We start from the raw sequence: 12635 nt of genomic DNA on the forward strand, positions 1-12635 counted from the left end.
TTCGACCCACAGCATTACCCGGTATGGATTTCGCCTCAAAGATTAAAATGTAACCACTCAGTGGGTTATGCCACGTGACTCTCGTTTTTTAAAATGACACTTTATTACAATATATTTAAAATATAAATATATTATGCTAATTATATAATTTATATGATATAATATTTATTTACATAAAATAATTAAAAGGACAAATTCTGGACCTTTTGGCCCCCCCCTGGCTACGGGCATGCTACTGTATATGTGTGTGTGTGTGTGTGTGCAGGGTCACTCGCGGCGGCTGCAGGTGTGTGTTCAGCCAGTGCAGCACTCAGGGACGCTCCCTCTGCTGGTGGAGGCCGTTCTCTCCGTCTCCATCGGCTGTGTTACTGCACGCTCCACTAAACTACAGAGACCTCTGGACAGCTATCAGGTCAGTGACACACACACACACTCACCACTATCAGATCAGTGTCACACACACTCCACTAAACTACAGAGAGCGCTGACCCCAGAGATCAAGTCAGTATGAAGCAAAACACGTACTGTAATCTGACAACGTGCTTTATGCACATCATACAGTCATGTTGTGTGTGTGTAATCTGACACTGTACGTTGTCTGTAGTTGTACTTTTGTCATGCGGGTCACTTTAGGACCATGATCAGTCCACTTCTCAGTGTGAACGTAACCTTAGTTTGACAAAAATAAATAAATAAAACTGTGGCCAACATGATGAGCTTTCCTGGGGGTTTAGTGTGTTAAAACGACCCAATGCATCTTTTCTCGATTGTTGTCACCGCATCAGCATGAAACCTTTCTGAAGCATCTTGAAAGACTCATAACTGACTGATCCGTCAGAGTTTACAGTGAAGATGGGATGATGGGATGCTTTGCTTCAGTTTAGCACAGGGGTATCAAACTCAATTCCTGAAGGGCCGAAGCCCTGCACAGTTTAGTTCCAACCCTGCTCCAACACACTTACCTGTAGGTTTCAAACAAGCCTGAAGGACTCAGTTAGTTTGATCAGGTGTTTTTAATTAGGGTTGGAACTAAACTGTGCAGAGCTGCGGCCCTCCAGGAACTGAGTTTGACACCTGTAGTTTAGCAGGCGATGTGTGTGAGTGAGTGACAGACTGTATTTTCTCTGACAGGAGGAAGATGGCGATATGGATAGTTATCAGGTATTCTGTCTGTCTGTCTGTCCACACGCATGTGCTTTCAGACAGGAGACACACGCAGTGGAAATGAAGATCATAATCATGCATTAATACTCTAATCCAGTGGTTCTCAAACTTTCTTCATCAAGTACCACCTTAGAAAAAATAGCCTCTCCAAGTGCCACCATAATGACCAGTATTGAAATACAGTAGCATAGGGCTAATTAAGCAGCTACAGCACAAAAACCAGGCAGATTCATTCTTATTATTATGAATATTTATTATTGTCAGCCACTTATAACATTATAAATAGTATGAACATTAGCACTGCACTGTGCTTACAGATAAAAAAAGATGAATAAAACGTTTAAATGAGCAATATCACACGAGTAGCAGTGTGCTATGCCTGTATATCAGCACTGGTGGGAGGAGTGCGTGGCTTAGCGCCCCACCAGTGCTGATATACAGCCATAGCACACTGCTACTCGTGTGATATTGCGTTTATACAGCAGTTCGACGGCACAATCTTGTACATAAAAAAGAAAATCAAACACAGAGAGTCTGAAACCCTTTTGTATTAGGTACTACTTTCTTCCGCCATTCATTCACATCTGCAGCTGACGTGAGAAGAGCTGAAGCCGTTACTAATTCACCAACATCACTTTAGAGCTAGTGTTTTAATGATTCTCTATAGCGTAATGTGAAGCAGCGCTTCTGGTGTGTGACCTTCTTAAGGTGATGAAAAAACGGCAAAGTTTGCTCACATTTTAAGATTATAAGGCTGAACGTGACTCGAAATGCCATCCGTCTACAGAGATTTCTCACCAGACTGCTGTTGTGTTTGCGATAAGGAGGGACAAGGCTGAATCCAGCTTCTTATTCGCGGCTTCATATTGACTCTATCTGGTCCACCTTAAAACCACAAGGCTTCCGTTTTTCAGCTTTTTAATTCACGCTCAAGAAAACACACTGAGCAAGGGCTTATTATGCGGTTCTGGCGCCATCTTGTGGATAGACACCGTAAACTGTCGCTGTCTCAGAAATTGTAAATATTTTAAACATAGGCACAATTCTTACAAATAAACTGCATAGTTGCAGTCTAAACAACTACATTCTCCACTAAAAAGCCTCAAAAGTATATTTTGTTGAGTAACAGCAGTAATATTAGTCAAACTGTAGTGTCTGCTTGTTGCTGGCTGTATGTGGGTGGAGTAATACACAAAGGGTAAAGAGGTTGTACGGATGCTGATATGATTTAAATGTATCACGGCTATCAGCCAATCAGATTCGAGATCAAGACAGAACTGTTGTATAAAATAAAATGTGCTTTTAAAGTTGAATTAAAGTGGCACTGTTTTTAAAAGTTAAACTCTGCGGACCTGGTACCGAGTCTGTGACGTCATTAACTTTCGCTTTAAGATTTAAAGGGCTAGCATTTCACCAGACCCCCTTTGTGAGTTTCGTTTGAAAGTGTAGAATCTATATTTTATGCTCATATGCATCACTTTGGTTTTTATTCTACTGTGCAAAAGTTATTTACACTTAAATACACAGTATTTTGGATACCTGAGCTAGGTATTGAACATTAGTTCATTTTCATATTTTTTATATAACACATGTACAAGTTATAGCTCAAATGAAAGCTCTTGCCGGTGCTCATACAGTTCTAGCATTCTTTTTACTGAATTATATTCACTTATCAAACAGTTGCCGAATGAATCTCGGTGTTTCCATGACGCAGAAGTGAAAACAATACATTCATGATCAATAAGCAGCCCCAGATAGCACAGACAGCTGTCATCTCTCACCTTATGCTGTGCCTGTCAGGGCCGTTCTCCTCTGTTTTTGAGCTGATGTGCATAAGTAATCCTTTTATATGTCTGATGTGCTCCAAACACAGTGAATTATGTTTGATCAAACAACAGAATAGTGAAATATGAAAACAATGATCGCTCCCTGCGGCTTGTACAGCACCTCTCATACGTTGGAATACAATAACTTTTGCATAGATTATGGTGGAGACATTTTTCTTTTTTCCTATGATTACAGACATGTGCAGGAACCACCAACATTAATTACAGCACGCTAGACCACACACAACCTAAAAGGTACACTTTCACATTTGAGTTTATAAAAAAAAAATACAAAAAGTGCCTCTTTTTAGGTGTTTTTTTTATAACACAGACGACATATACAGATATTTTAAACACTTTCAATAGTGTTTTATGAAAATTCAAAGGGTTTTCTTTAAAATGATACCAAATGTTTGCATTTACACCTCTGCATGTGGATTTGGGAAGCTTTTAAATTTGGATAGGCAAAATCCAGGCGGAAATCCCAAAATAGCAGCAGAGTTTACCTGGTTAAAAAGTAAACAGAAAACTGCTGTACATAAATGCAAAATATTATCATAAATCATTCATCAAAATCTGGAAATGTTCATTGGACCTCATAAATATAGTCTATGTCATCATATTCATATATTACTCTTTCTGATAAATATTTAAATATATGTTGCATGTATATATGACTTATTTGTATATCTTTAAAATCTAAACATTAGCTTGTGTTTTAGATATATGAATTGGGTTTACATATTTAAATTAGAAATTAGATCTGTTGACTACATGTTAGAGTAGGCTTTGTTTGTCAGAAAAGCAAGTGATTAAACTATACCTGTCAACATTGGGATAAAAAAAATGCGAGATACGCCCCCAACCACCGTTACGTTCTTTACAATGTAAATTTGATGTAAATTGTAACTTTGTGGAATTATATTTGGCTCCTTAAAATTTGGAAATATTGTTATGATTGTGGAATACCCAATCAGGGGCCGGATGTCGGAGCCCTGAATTAGAAAGATAGTAATGTATTTAATTAATTTTATTTTGTATTATTTTTGGCCTGCTTTTTTGCCAGCTGTTGTGCTGCCACCTATGGGGCATACTAGTCACTGCACTGTAGGAAACCCAATATCAGCTGAACCTAATCAGCAAGAAGCATGCCAGTGGGTAGAGACCAAGCGGCAACCTCCCGCTCTCTCTCAGGAAGCCAATACTAAAGTAACTAAAACTGCAATTCATCCGAAATTCCGCTAGTCTTAGCCGCTCCTGGCTCCAAAACAGAGCAAATTTCAATTGAGTCCACTGTTAGAATGGCCAACTTTACAGCAGAAAAAAAGGTGTTTACAGCCTGATACAAAAAAAGATTTTGGTTAATACAGCTAATATTACCCTTCATGACAACTGTGAGGGGGTGAATTTTTTTATAACTCATCCGTTTCCTTTATATTAAGTTATATTAAGTTTGCATAATTAAGGGCGTGGCCACTTGAGTGACAGCTAGGTCTCGTTGGTCGCCGTCACGTCACCTCAGCTGAATCCTGCAGATCAGCCACTGAACTCGGCATATTCATCGTATTTCTGTGTTGTTTTATGTGGCTTTACACAGTCAACTGCCTTTTGGACTTGTTTCTTACAATTATTAGATGGCATGGCATGCTGAGAGCACTTAATTGTGCTCACAAACCATTCACGTGGCCTCCGTTTCCCATGTGAATAAAGTTATATACTTATATACCATCTCTATACATGTATTCGTTTTATTTAAGATCATTTATGGTTTATATTTATATTTAGAGCTGTAATGCACTGCAGAATCTGTCAGACTGATTAGCTGTAGCTCTAGATCAGTCATCTGAAGCGTTGTCATACAGTGTTATGCTGGATTTCATCAATAGTCTTACATTAACTAACACAGACTATATCTGAAGTGTTTGGATGTAATTCGCATTTTCCTCCTGTTGAGAAACCTCATAAGAACAATGTTTAGCGGCTCAATGTGTTACAGCAGTGTTTTTAAAAGTCTAAACACTTTATTGATATAGTGTACATCCAAGCACAAGTGGTCAGAACACAAACGAGTCACAGGTGATAAAGTATTAAGTGTTCTCCCAAAGTAAACCAGGTGTCTGAACCAGGTCCAACCTAAATGCAGCATGCGTCTGTAGCTCCGCTCACTCTCCGCCTCTTTGCCCATGTTTGGTATCCCGCCGTCGGCGTGATGACGCGCGAACAAAATGGCGACGGTTGGCCGCGCCTACTTGTGGCTTCTTTTGCGCTCTTTAGAAACCTATAAGTCACGTCACGGACACTACGTCCATATATTTTACAGTCTATGGTAGAGACGCAGTTTTCAAACACTCAATTCGAGGACATTGAGAAATTATTGTAAGTTTGTTTTGGAATATGTTTTGGAAGCAAGAATAAAAATGGATCGAAATTCAAGCAAGTGTCCTGCGTCTAAAAACATTACCTGCTGGGGACAGCGAAATCAACAAGGAATTTGCTGTATTAAATATGTAGATGAAGTTAACTTCAAATGATAGAATACATTACAAACATTACAAAATTACAAATAAAACAAAAGGTTTATTTGCGTACCAGTTTGAGAACCACTGCTCTAATCCTTAATACGCGTGGTCAAATGATGATCTGCATGGCTGCATGATTTCTGCATGTGTGAGTTGATTAAAGAGCACTCGATGTGCTGCTGTGTGTGAATGCTTCATCTGGATTTAATCTGATTTATTGACCCATTCAGTTTTCCTTTGGTGTTTTGATGCTTGGCTTCAGATGTGAGTCTCAGCATGTCTACAATGCATGCAGCAATACAAATACTTAAGTAAAAACTATCAAAACACGTCATTTAATTATTACAGAATTGCTTATATACAGTCAGGTGCATACATATTGGGACACAGTTCTAACATTTTTGGCTCTATACACCAACACAATGGATAACACAATTTTAAATAAATGTGCTTTAACTGCAGACTGTCAGCTTTAGGGCTCTATTTTGACGGTCAATGCGCAAAGCGGAAAGCGCAGGGTGCAAACGCATTCAGGGCATGTAAGAATCCACTTTTGCTATTCTAAGGACGGGAAAATCCGCTTTGCGCTGTGGCGCATGGTCTAAAAGGGTTGAGTTTATTTTCTTAATGAGTTATAGGTGTGTTTTGAGAATAAACCAATCAGAGTCTCATCTCCCATTCCCTTTAAGAGCCAGTTGCATCGCTCCATAAGCGCATTTGCTATTTACATGATGTAAAGTAAGTGGAAGTGGAACAACTGCATTTCACTAGCTAGAAAACAGATAAACAGAGCATCTGCAGCGTGAGAATGAAAGATAAGGCCTCTCAAAAATCACTTTCACTTTCGCTCTCGTGGATAGGAAAACCTTTTACGCACAGATATCAATTAGCCTATAAATAATTAATTTTGTTTGTTAAGATTTGTTTTAAAACTATTTCTAATTTAAGTTCTAATCTCCAGCAAACGAATAAATGAACAATAATAATGAAGTGTGCTCAAAAACCTGAGTTATATCCTAAAACACATGCTGTGCCCCATATGGTCTAAAACCTGACAGGTGGGCAAATCTAAGCTTGTTTTTAATAAAACAAATATAAATATGGATATAATAAATAATACTGCTGATAATAATAACATTATACAAAAGCAAATTGTTATGAATGAACTGAAAAAGCCTCCCGAGATGAAGAAGGCATGAAGGCAGTGATTTTTCATATTTATGTAGGCTAGAAAATAATATGTTTTGTAATATTTTAATCCTTTATATTTATATCCTATATATATCCTTAATATTTGAATTCTTTTTCATATGTAAAGATATTTGCGTATTGCTCTACATCTTGTGTGTATTAAGCAGTGTGTAAGCGAGGCGCACTCTGCGCCAGACTTTAGACCTGCTTTGTTCTGGTCTAAAGAACAGACTATTACAGTTTCTCAAAGTAGTAACGCGCCAGCAGTGCGCCTTAACACGCCTCCTTTTTTAGACCAGAATGCCTATGGGCGCACATATGAGCGCAAATGCATTTGCTATTTAATCAGCTTGGCGCAAAATGTCAAAACGACTCTTGCGCCGAGCTGAAACAACGATTGTGTGGCACCTTGCGCCACATTGCGCCGGGTGTATGATAGGGCCCTTAATTTGAGGGTATGTACATCCAAATCAGGTGAACGGTGTAGGAATTACAACAGTTTGCATATGTGCCTCCCGCTAGTTAAGGGACCAAGAGTAATTGGACAATTGGCTTCTCAGCTGTTTCATGGCCAGGTGTGTGTTATTCTCTCATATCCCAATTACATTGGGCAGATAAAAGGTCCAGGGTTCATTTCAACTGTGCTATTCGCATTTAATCCCGATACCAATTCTATTTTTGTTTTCGAGTGTCACAATGTTGTGGGACTGCTGTACAGAAGTTAATATCAGGGATTATAGATTGCGAATAGATTGTGAAATTTAGTTTTTTTTTTTAAGCATGATGGTAAAACACAAATGCGGTTATGATTATGTCAAAACATGTGTTTGTTTGTTGTAAAAATTCGTAATAATGACAAAAAATACTAATTAGTGGATCTCCTTATTTCCGTGTGCAGTTGTGGCTAGTGTATTCTGGGAATTTTTTCTTACTCCTTGGTTTCGAGTGTGGTCCTGAAATATCTTTGTTTTAAGGGGTGTATACGCTTATTTCACGCGGCCGCCATTGTAAAGAACCAAAGCGAAGCTGTGGTGGGAAGAAACTCGGAAGTAGAGGACCAGGGGCCTCATGTACAAAGACTTGCATGGAAATCATACTAAAACATTGCGTACGCACAAAGCTGTAAATGTGCGTACGCAGAAAAAAATTCAGATGTGTGAAACACTGCGTACGCCACATCTCACGCATATTCTTTTGTACATCCGAATGAACGTGAAACTGAGCGCAACATGCACGAGCACAAAACCCCTCCCTGCCTCCTCCCCCGTATGAATATGCTAATGACTCTACTTTGGCAAAACCCAACGAAAAAGCAAAGGCAAAAGCAAGAAGAGAAACTTTGAACAGAATGTGAATTGGAGGTTCTGCTTTCAGAGGTAGACCGGAGAAAAGCGGTGTTATTTGCAAGTTTGTTCTCCGGAATTAACAACAAAAGAAAAAATAGAGTGGGAGAGTTTAGCTGATGCGGTTAACACAGTTGGGTCTGAGCATCGCCCTAACAGTCTCAGTGGCGCAGCTCGTAAGACGCATGTGATCATGTTTTGACACGTTCGAGCATGAACTCGATTCGAATCCAGCGTCTGATGAACTCATTCTTCTTTTCCCCCGCTACATATCAGATTTTGCCCACTATTTATCACGAGAAAGACAAGTAGGAATCATTAATAAGTCTGTGAATCATATTTTATTTGCACATTTATTGAATGGAAATCTTTCTGATTCACGCATGCAAATACATCTTCAGATAGTGTCTTTATAGCAATGTGCGTGCAGTAGATCGCTCAGATTACATTGGGAAAACAGGCGACTGCTGCAAATTGTGCTTTAATGTTTAGCTGCTCAACTGTATGGTATGGAAACCTTATATACCTGCTAGATGAACCCGTCTTATACAGCTGCCATTGCAAGGCTCAGACACTTTGTAGAGAGGAATTTAACACAACTGCCTCTAGGAGTCGCCAATGGAAATAAAACAGACACGCACAAAAAATGTGCGTACGCCAGCCATGAAGCTGCCGTGAAGCTGCGCACATTCCCACGTTCAGTTCATTGTTAGTAAATCCAAACGTGAGCGATTCTGAGCGTGAAACCTGGCGTACGCAAAGTTTTTGTGCGTACGCAGCGTTGATACATGAGGCCACAGCACTGTAAACATTGCAGTAACATGCTGTGAACTACAAGCCTCCAGCTGTAGCTGAGATTTCAAACTGCAGAAATATACATGCCAAGTCTCCCGGAAGTTCTGGGAGTATCCCGCAAATGCATAGAGACAAATGAATGATAATCTCTTGGGAATCGCGCGTCTCCCGCCCAGTCCTTAAATACATCGCACACCCCTCTCCACAGCATTCATGTTCTAGCATAGTATGAGCATATTATAATAGGAGTTCTTTGTTTTTTTATCAGCCTCTTACGTGTGTTTGCTGTAGACATGCTGTGAGATGAACCTGCTGTTATGATTTCCTCAGTGGATTGATCAGTGCATCATTTCCTGATTCTTTCTCAAGCTTCTGGCTGCTTCTTTTGACTCCGCCGAGCCAGAATGACTTAAAGCAGTGTTCCTGAGATCTGTGTGTCGTATAGGGCTGCACAATACTGGACAAATATCATTGCGATAATGATAATTCTGGGATATATTGTGCAGCCCTAGTGTTGTGTGTGTGTTCTGCTCTCTGATATTTGCTGTGCTGTTTGTGAGCAGGAGGAGGATCTGAACTGTGTTCGCGACCGCTGGTCAGACGCGCTCATCAAACGCAGAGAATACCTGGAGGAGCAGATCAAGATAATCCTCAACAAACCAGGTCAGTGTTCAGAGCGTCTGCTCGTTATATATGCACCGGTCACTGTACTTAAACTCCATCGTAAGATGATGACCATCCAAGGAAATCAAGAACAACAAAGACAGTTAATAATACACAAATACACTTCGTTAAACGTGTACACATAGATATGACACATCCACACTTGTGGTTAAATGGCAATAAAGCTCAACTTGACTATATAAGCAGAGCTTGGGGTACCAGAATCAAGCGATTTGGCCGTATATTCTCATTTACTTTGGATTATCTTATTATTTTAGTTTATAGAATGAGATATTTAGAATTTTACTACAGGCCTGTTGAATGCTTGATTGGCTGATGGTCAGTTCTAAGGCGTGCCATTTATGTCAGATAAAAGCACAGCTAAAGTAGTTTTGCGCACGTTATAGCTCCATATCACTACACCTTATATTATCTCCTATGTGTAGCACTGGTTTCTTCCACATCTTCAAAGCCTTCTGTTGTGTTTTGATGTGATTTTTGACTGTTGTAGCTGTGAAATAACTCTAATCATTCAGTGGAGTGATATGGAGCTATAATGCGCTCTAAACCTGCCGGAACTACTTTAGCTGTGCCTTTATCTGACAATAACCAAACACCTTTGAATGCTCGTCAATCAATCAGAATCAAGCATTCCACTCTTTATGTTGCCAATGTTAACTGTAAATGTATATGAATATAAAATAAGTGTTATACACTTTAACTGAAATGTAGTAAATATAGCTTATGTAAAAAAAGACTCTGATAGATGCACCTCCAGGAGAAAACATTAACTCCAGTACCTAAAGTCTGATGCTGATGCTGATGGAGCCATTGCTGGAGAATGTTTTCTTTAATTGTGTGTGTTCAGAGAAGTCTGAGGAAGATATAGAGCGAGAAGCCCGGCTGGTGGAGCAGTGGGTCGGCCTGACCGAGGAGAGGAACGCGGTGCTGGTTCCAGCTCCAGCCAGCGGCATCCCAGGAGCCCCGGCGCACTGGTGACAATCTCAAATAAATGCTTTTTTATACTTGGTTTCTTATACTTGTTTCTTTTATTCCTGTTTAGGTAAAGCCAAACTTCCATTGTGTATGAAATGTGCCATATAAGTAAACTTGCCTTTTTCAAAGAGATTTGAGCTCCCTAGATTCATGCGCATGGTCCACAGACGATTTCCTATCCTTAAAATTCAGCTCTTAGTCTTTAAAACACTATGAATGAGTGAAAACCTTAGCAGATATTCTGGAGACAAATAAAAATAAATGGATATTCAAACAGATTGAGTGCTCTAGATTCATGCGCCTGGTCCACAGACAGTGTTCCCCCTCCTTAAAATTCAGCTCTTAGTTTTTAAAAGACTATAAATGATTGAAAACCTCAGTAAATATTCTGGAGACAGACAAAAATAAATGCATTTTCAAAGAGATTTGAGCTCCCTAGATTCATGCGCATGGTCCACAGACGATTTCCGATCCTTAAAATTCAGCTCTTAGTCTTTAAAACACTATGAATGAATGAAAACCTCAGCAGATATTCTGGAGACAGACAAAAATAAATGAATATTCAAACAGATTTGAGTGCTCTAGATTCATGCGCCTGGCCCACATACAATTTTCCCCCTCCTTAAAATTCAGCTCTTAGTCTTAAAACACTATGAATGATTTACAACCTCAGCAGATATTCTGGAGACAGACAAAAATAAATGGATATTCAAAGAGATTTGAGCTCCTTAGATTCATGCGCCTGGTCCACAGATGATTTTCCCCCTCCTTAAAATTCAGTTCTTAGTCTTTAAACCACTATGAATGAGCAAATATTCTGGAAACAGACAACAATAAATGCATTTTCAAAGAGATTTGAGCTCCTTAGATTAGATCATGCGCCTGGTCAACACACAGTTTTTCCACTCCTTAAAATTCAGCTCTTAGTCTTAATGTAAAAAAAGACTATAAATGAGTGAAAACCTTAGCAGATATTCTGGAGACAGATGAAAATAAATGCTTATTCAAAGAGATTTGAGCTCTCTAGATTCATGCGCCTGGTCCACAGACAGTTTTCCCACTCCTTAAAATTCAGCTCTTGGTCTATAAAACACTATGAATGAGTGAAAACCTTAGCAGATATTCTGGAGACAAATAAAAATAAATGGATATTCAAACAGATTTGAGTGCTCTAGATTCATGCGCCTGGTCCACAGATAATTTTCCCCCTCCTTAAAATTCAGCTCTTAGTCTTTAAAACACTATGAATGAGCAAATATTCTGGAAACAGACAACAATAAATGCTTATTCAAAGAGATTTTAGCTCCTTAGATTAGATCATGCGCCTGGTCAACATACAGTTTCCCCCTCCTTAAAATTCAGCTCTTAGTCTTTAAAACACTATAAATGAGTGAAAACCTCAGCAGATATTCTGGAGACAAATAAAAATAAATGGATATTCAAACAGATTGAGTGCTCTAGATTCATGCGCCTGGTCCACAGACAGTGTTCCCCCTCCTTAAAATTCAGCTTTTAGTCTTTAAAAGACTATAAATGATTGAAAACCTCAGTAAATATTCTGGAGACAGACAAAAATAAATGCATTTTCAAAGAGATTTGAGCTCCTTAGATTAGATCATGCGCCTGGTCCACAGTAAGTTTTTCCACTCCTTAAAATTCAGCTCTTAGTCTTAAAACACTATGAATGAGTGAAAACCTCAGCAGATATTCTGGAGACAGACAAAAATAAATGCTTATTCAAAGATATTTGAGCTCTCTAATTTTCATGCGCCTGGTCCACAGATGATTTTCCCCCTCCTTAAAATTCAGTTCTTAGTCTTTAAAACACTATGAATGAGCAAATATTCTGGAGACAGACAAAAATAAATGCATTTTCAAAGAGATTTGAGCTCCTTAGATTAGATCATGCGCCTGGTCCACAGACAGTTTTCCCCCTCCTTAAAATTCAGCTCTTAGTCTTTAAAACACTATGAATGAGTGAAAGCCTCAGCAGATATTCTGGAGACAGACAAAACTAAATGCTTATTCAAAGAGATTTGAGCTACCCTCTGAAATAATTAGTCAAAATGTAGTGAGTTTCATTCTTAAAACGAGCTAAATAATCTGTCAGTGGTGTAAGTGTAATACTATTATTTCAA

At 39.0% G+C, this 12635-nt stretch overlaps 1 protein-coding gene across 20 annotated transcripts in view; it reads left to right on the plus strand.

The window, feature by feature from the left end:
* The window catches only part of kif13a (kinesin family member 13A), a 118591-nt gene that overhangs the window by 80540 nt on the left and 25416 nt on the right, over window positions 1-12635 (plus strand). For 12 of the 20 annotated variants that reach the window (XM_009292735.4, XM_073925523.1, XM_068214278.1 and 9 more), the window contains 3 exons: window positions 266-412; window positions 9402-9501; window positions 10370-10496. In XM_009292735.4, the coding sequence (XP_009291010.1) occupies window positions 266-412; window positions 9402-9501; window positions 10370-10496 (374 nt within the window). Of the gene's footprint in view, window positions 1-265; window positions 413-1131; window positions 1162-9401; window positions 9502-10369; window positions 10497-12635 lie in introns of all 20 variants that reach the window. The other 8 variants (XM_073925520.1, XM_009292736.4, XM_009292734.4 and 5 more) reach the window with 1 other exon arrangement.

Source organism: Danio rerio, chromosome 16, assembly GCF_049306965.1.
Source record: "Danio rerio strain Tuebingen ecotype United States chromosome 16, GRCz12tu, whole genome shotgun sequence".
Lineage (NCBI taxonomy): Eukaryota > Metazoa > Chordata > Actinopteri > Cypriniformes > Danionidae > Danio > Danio rerio.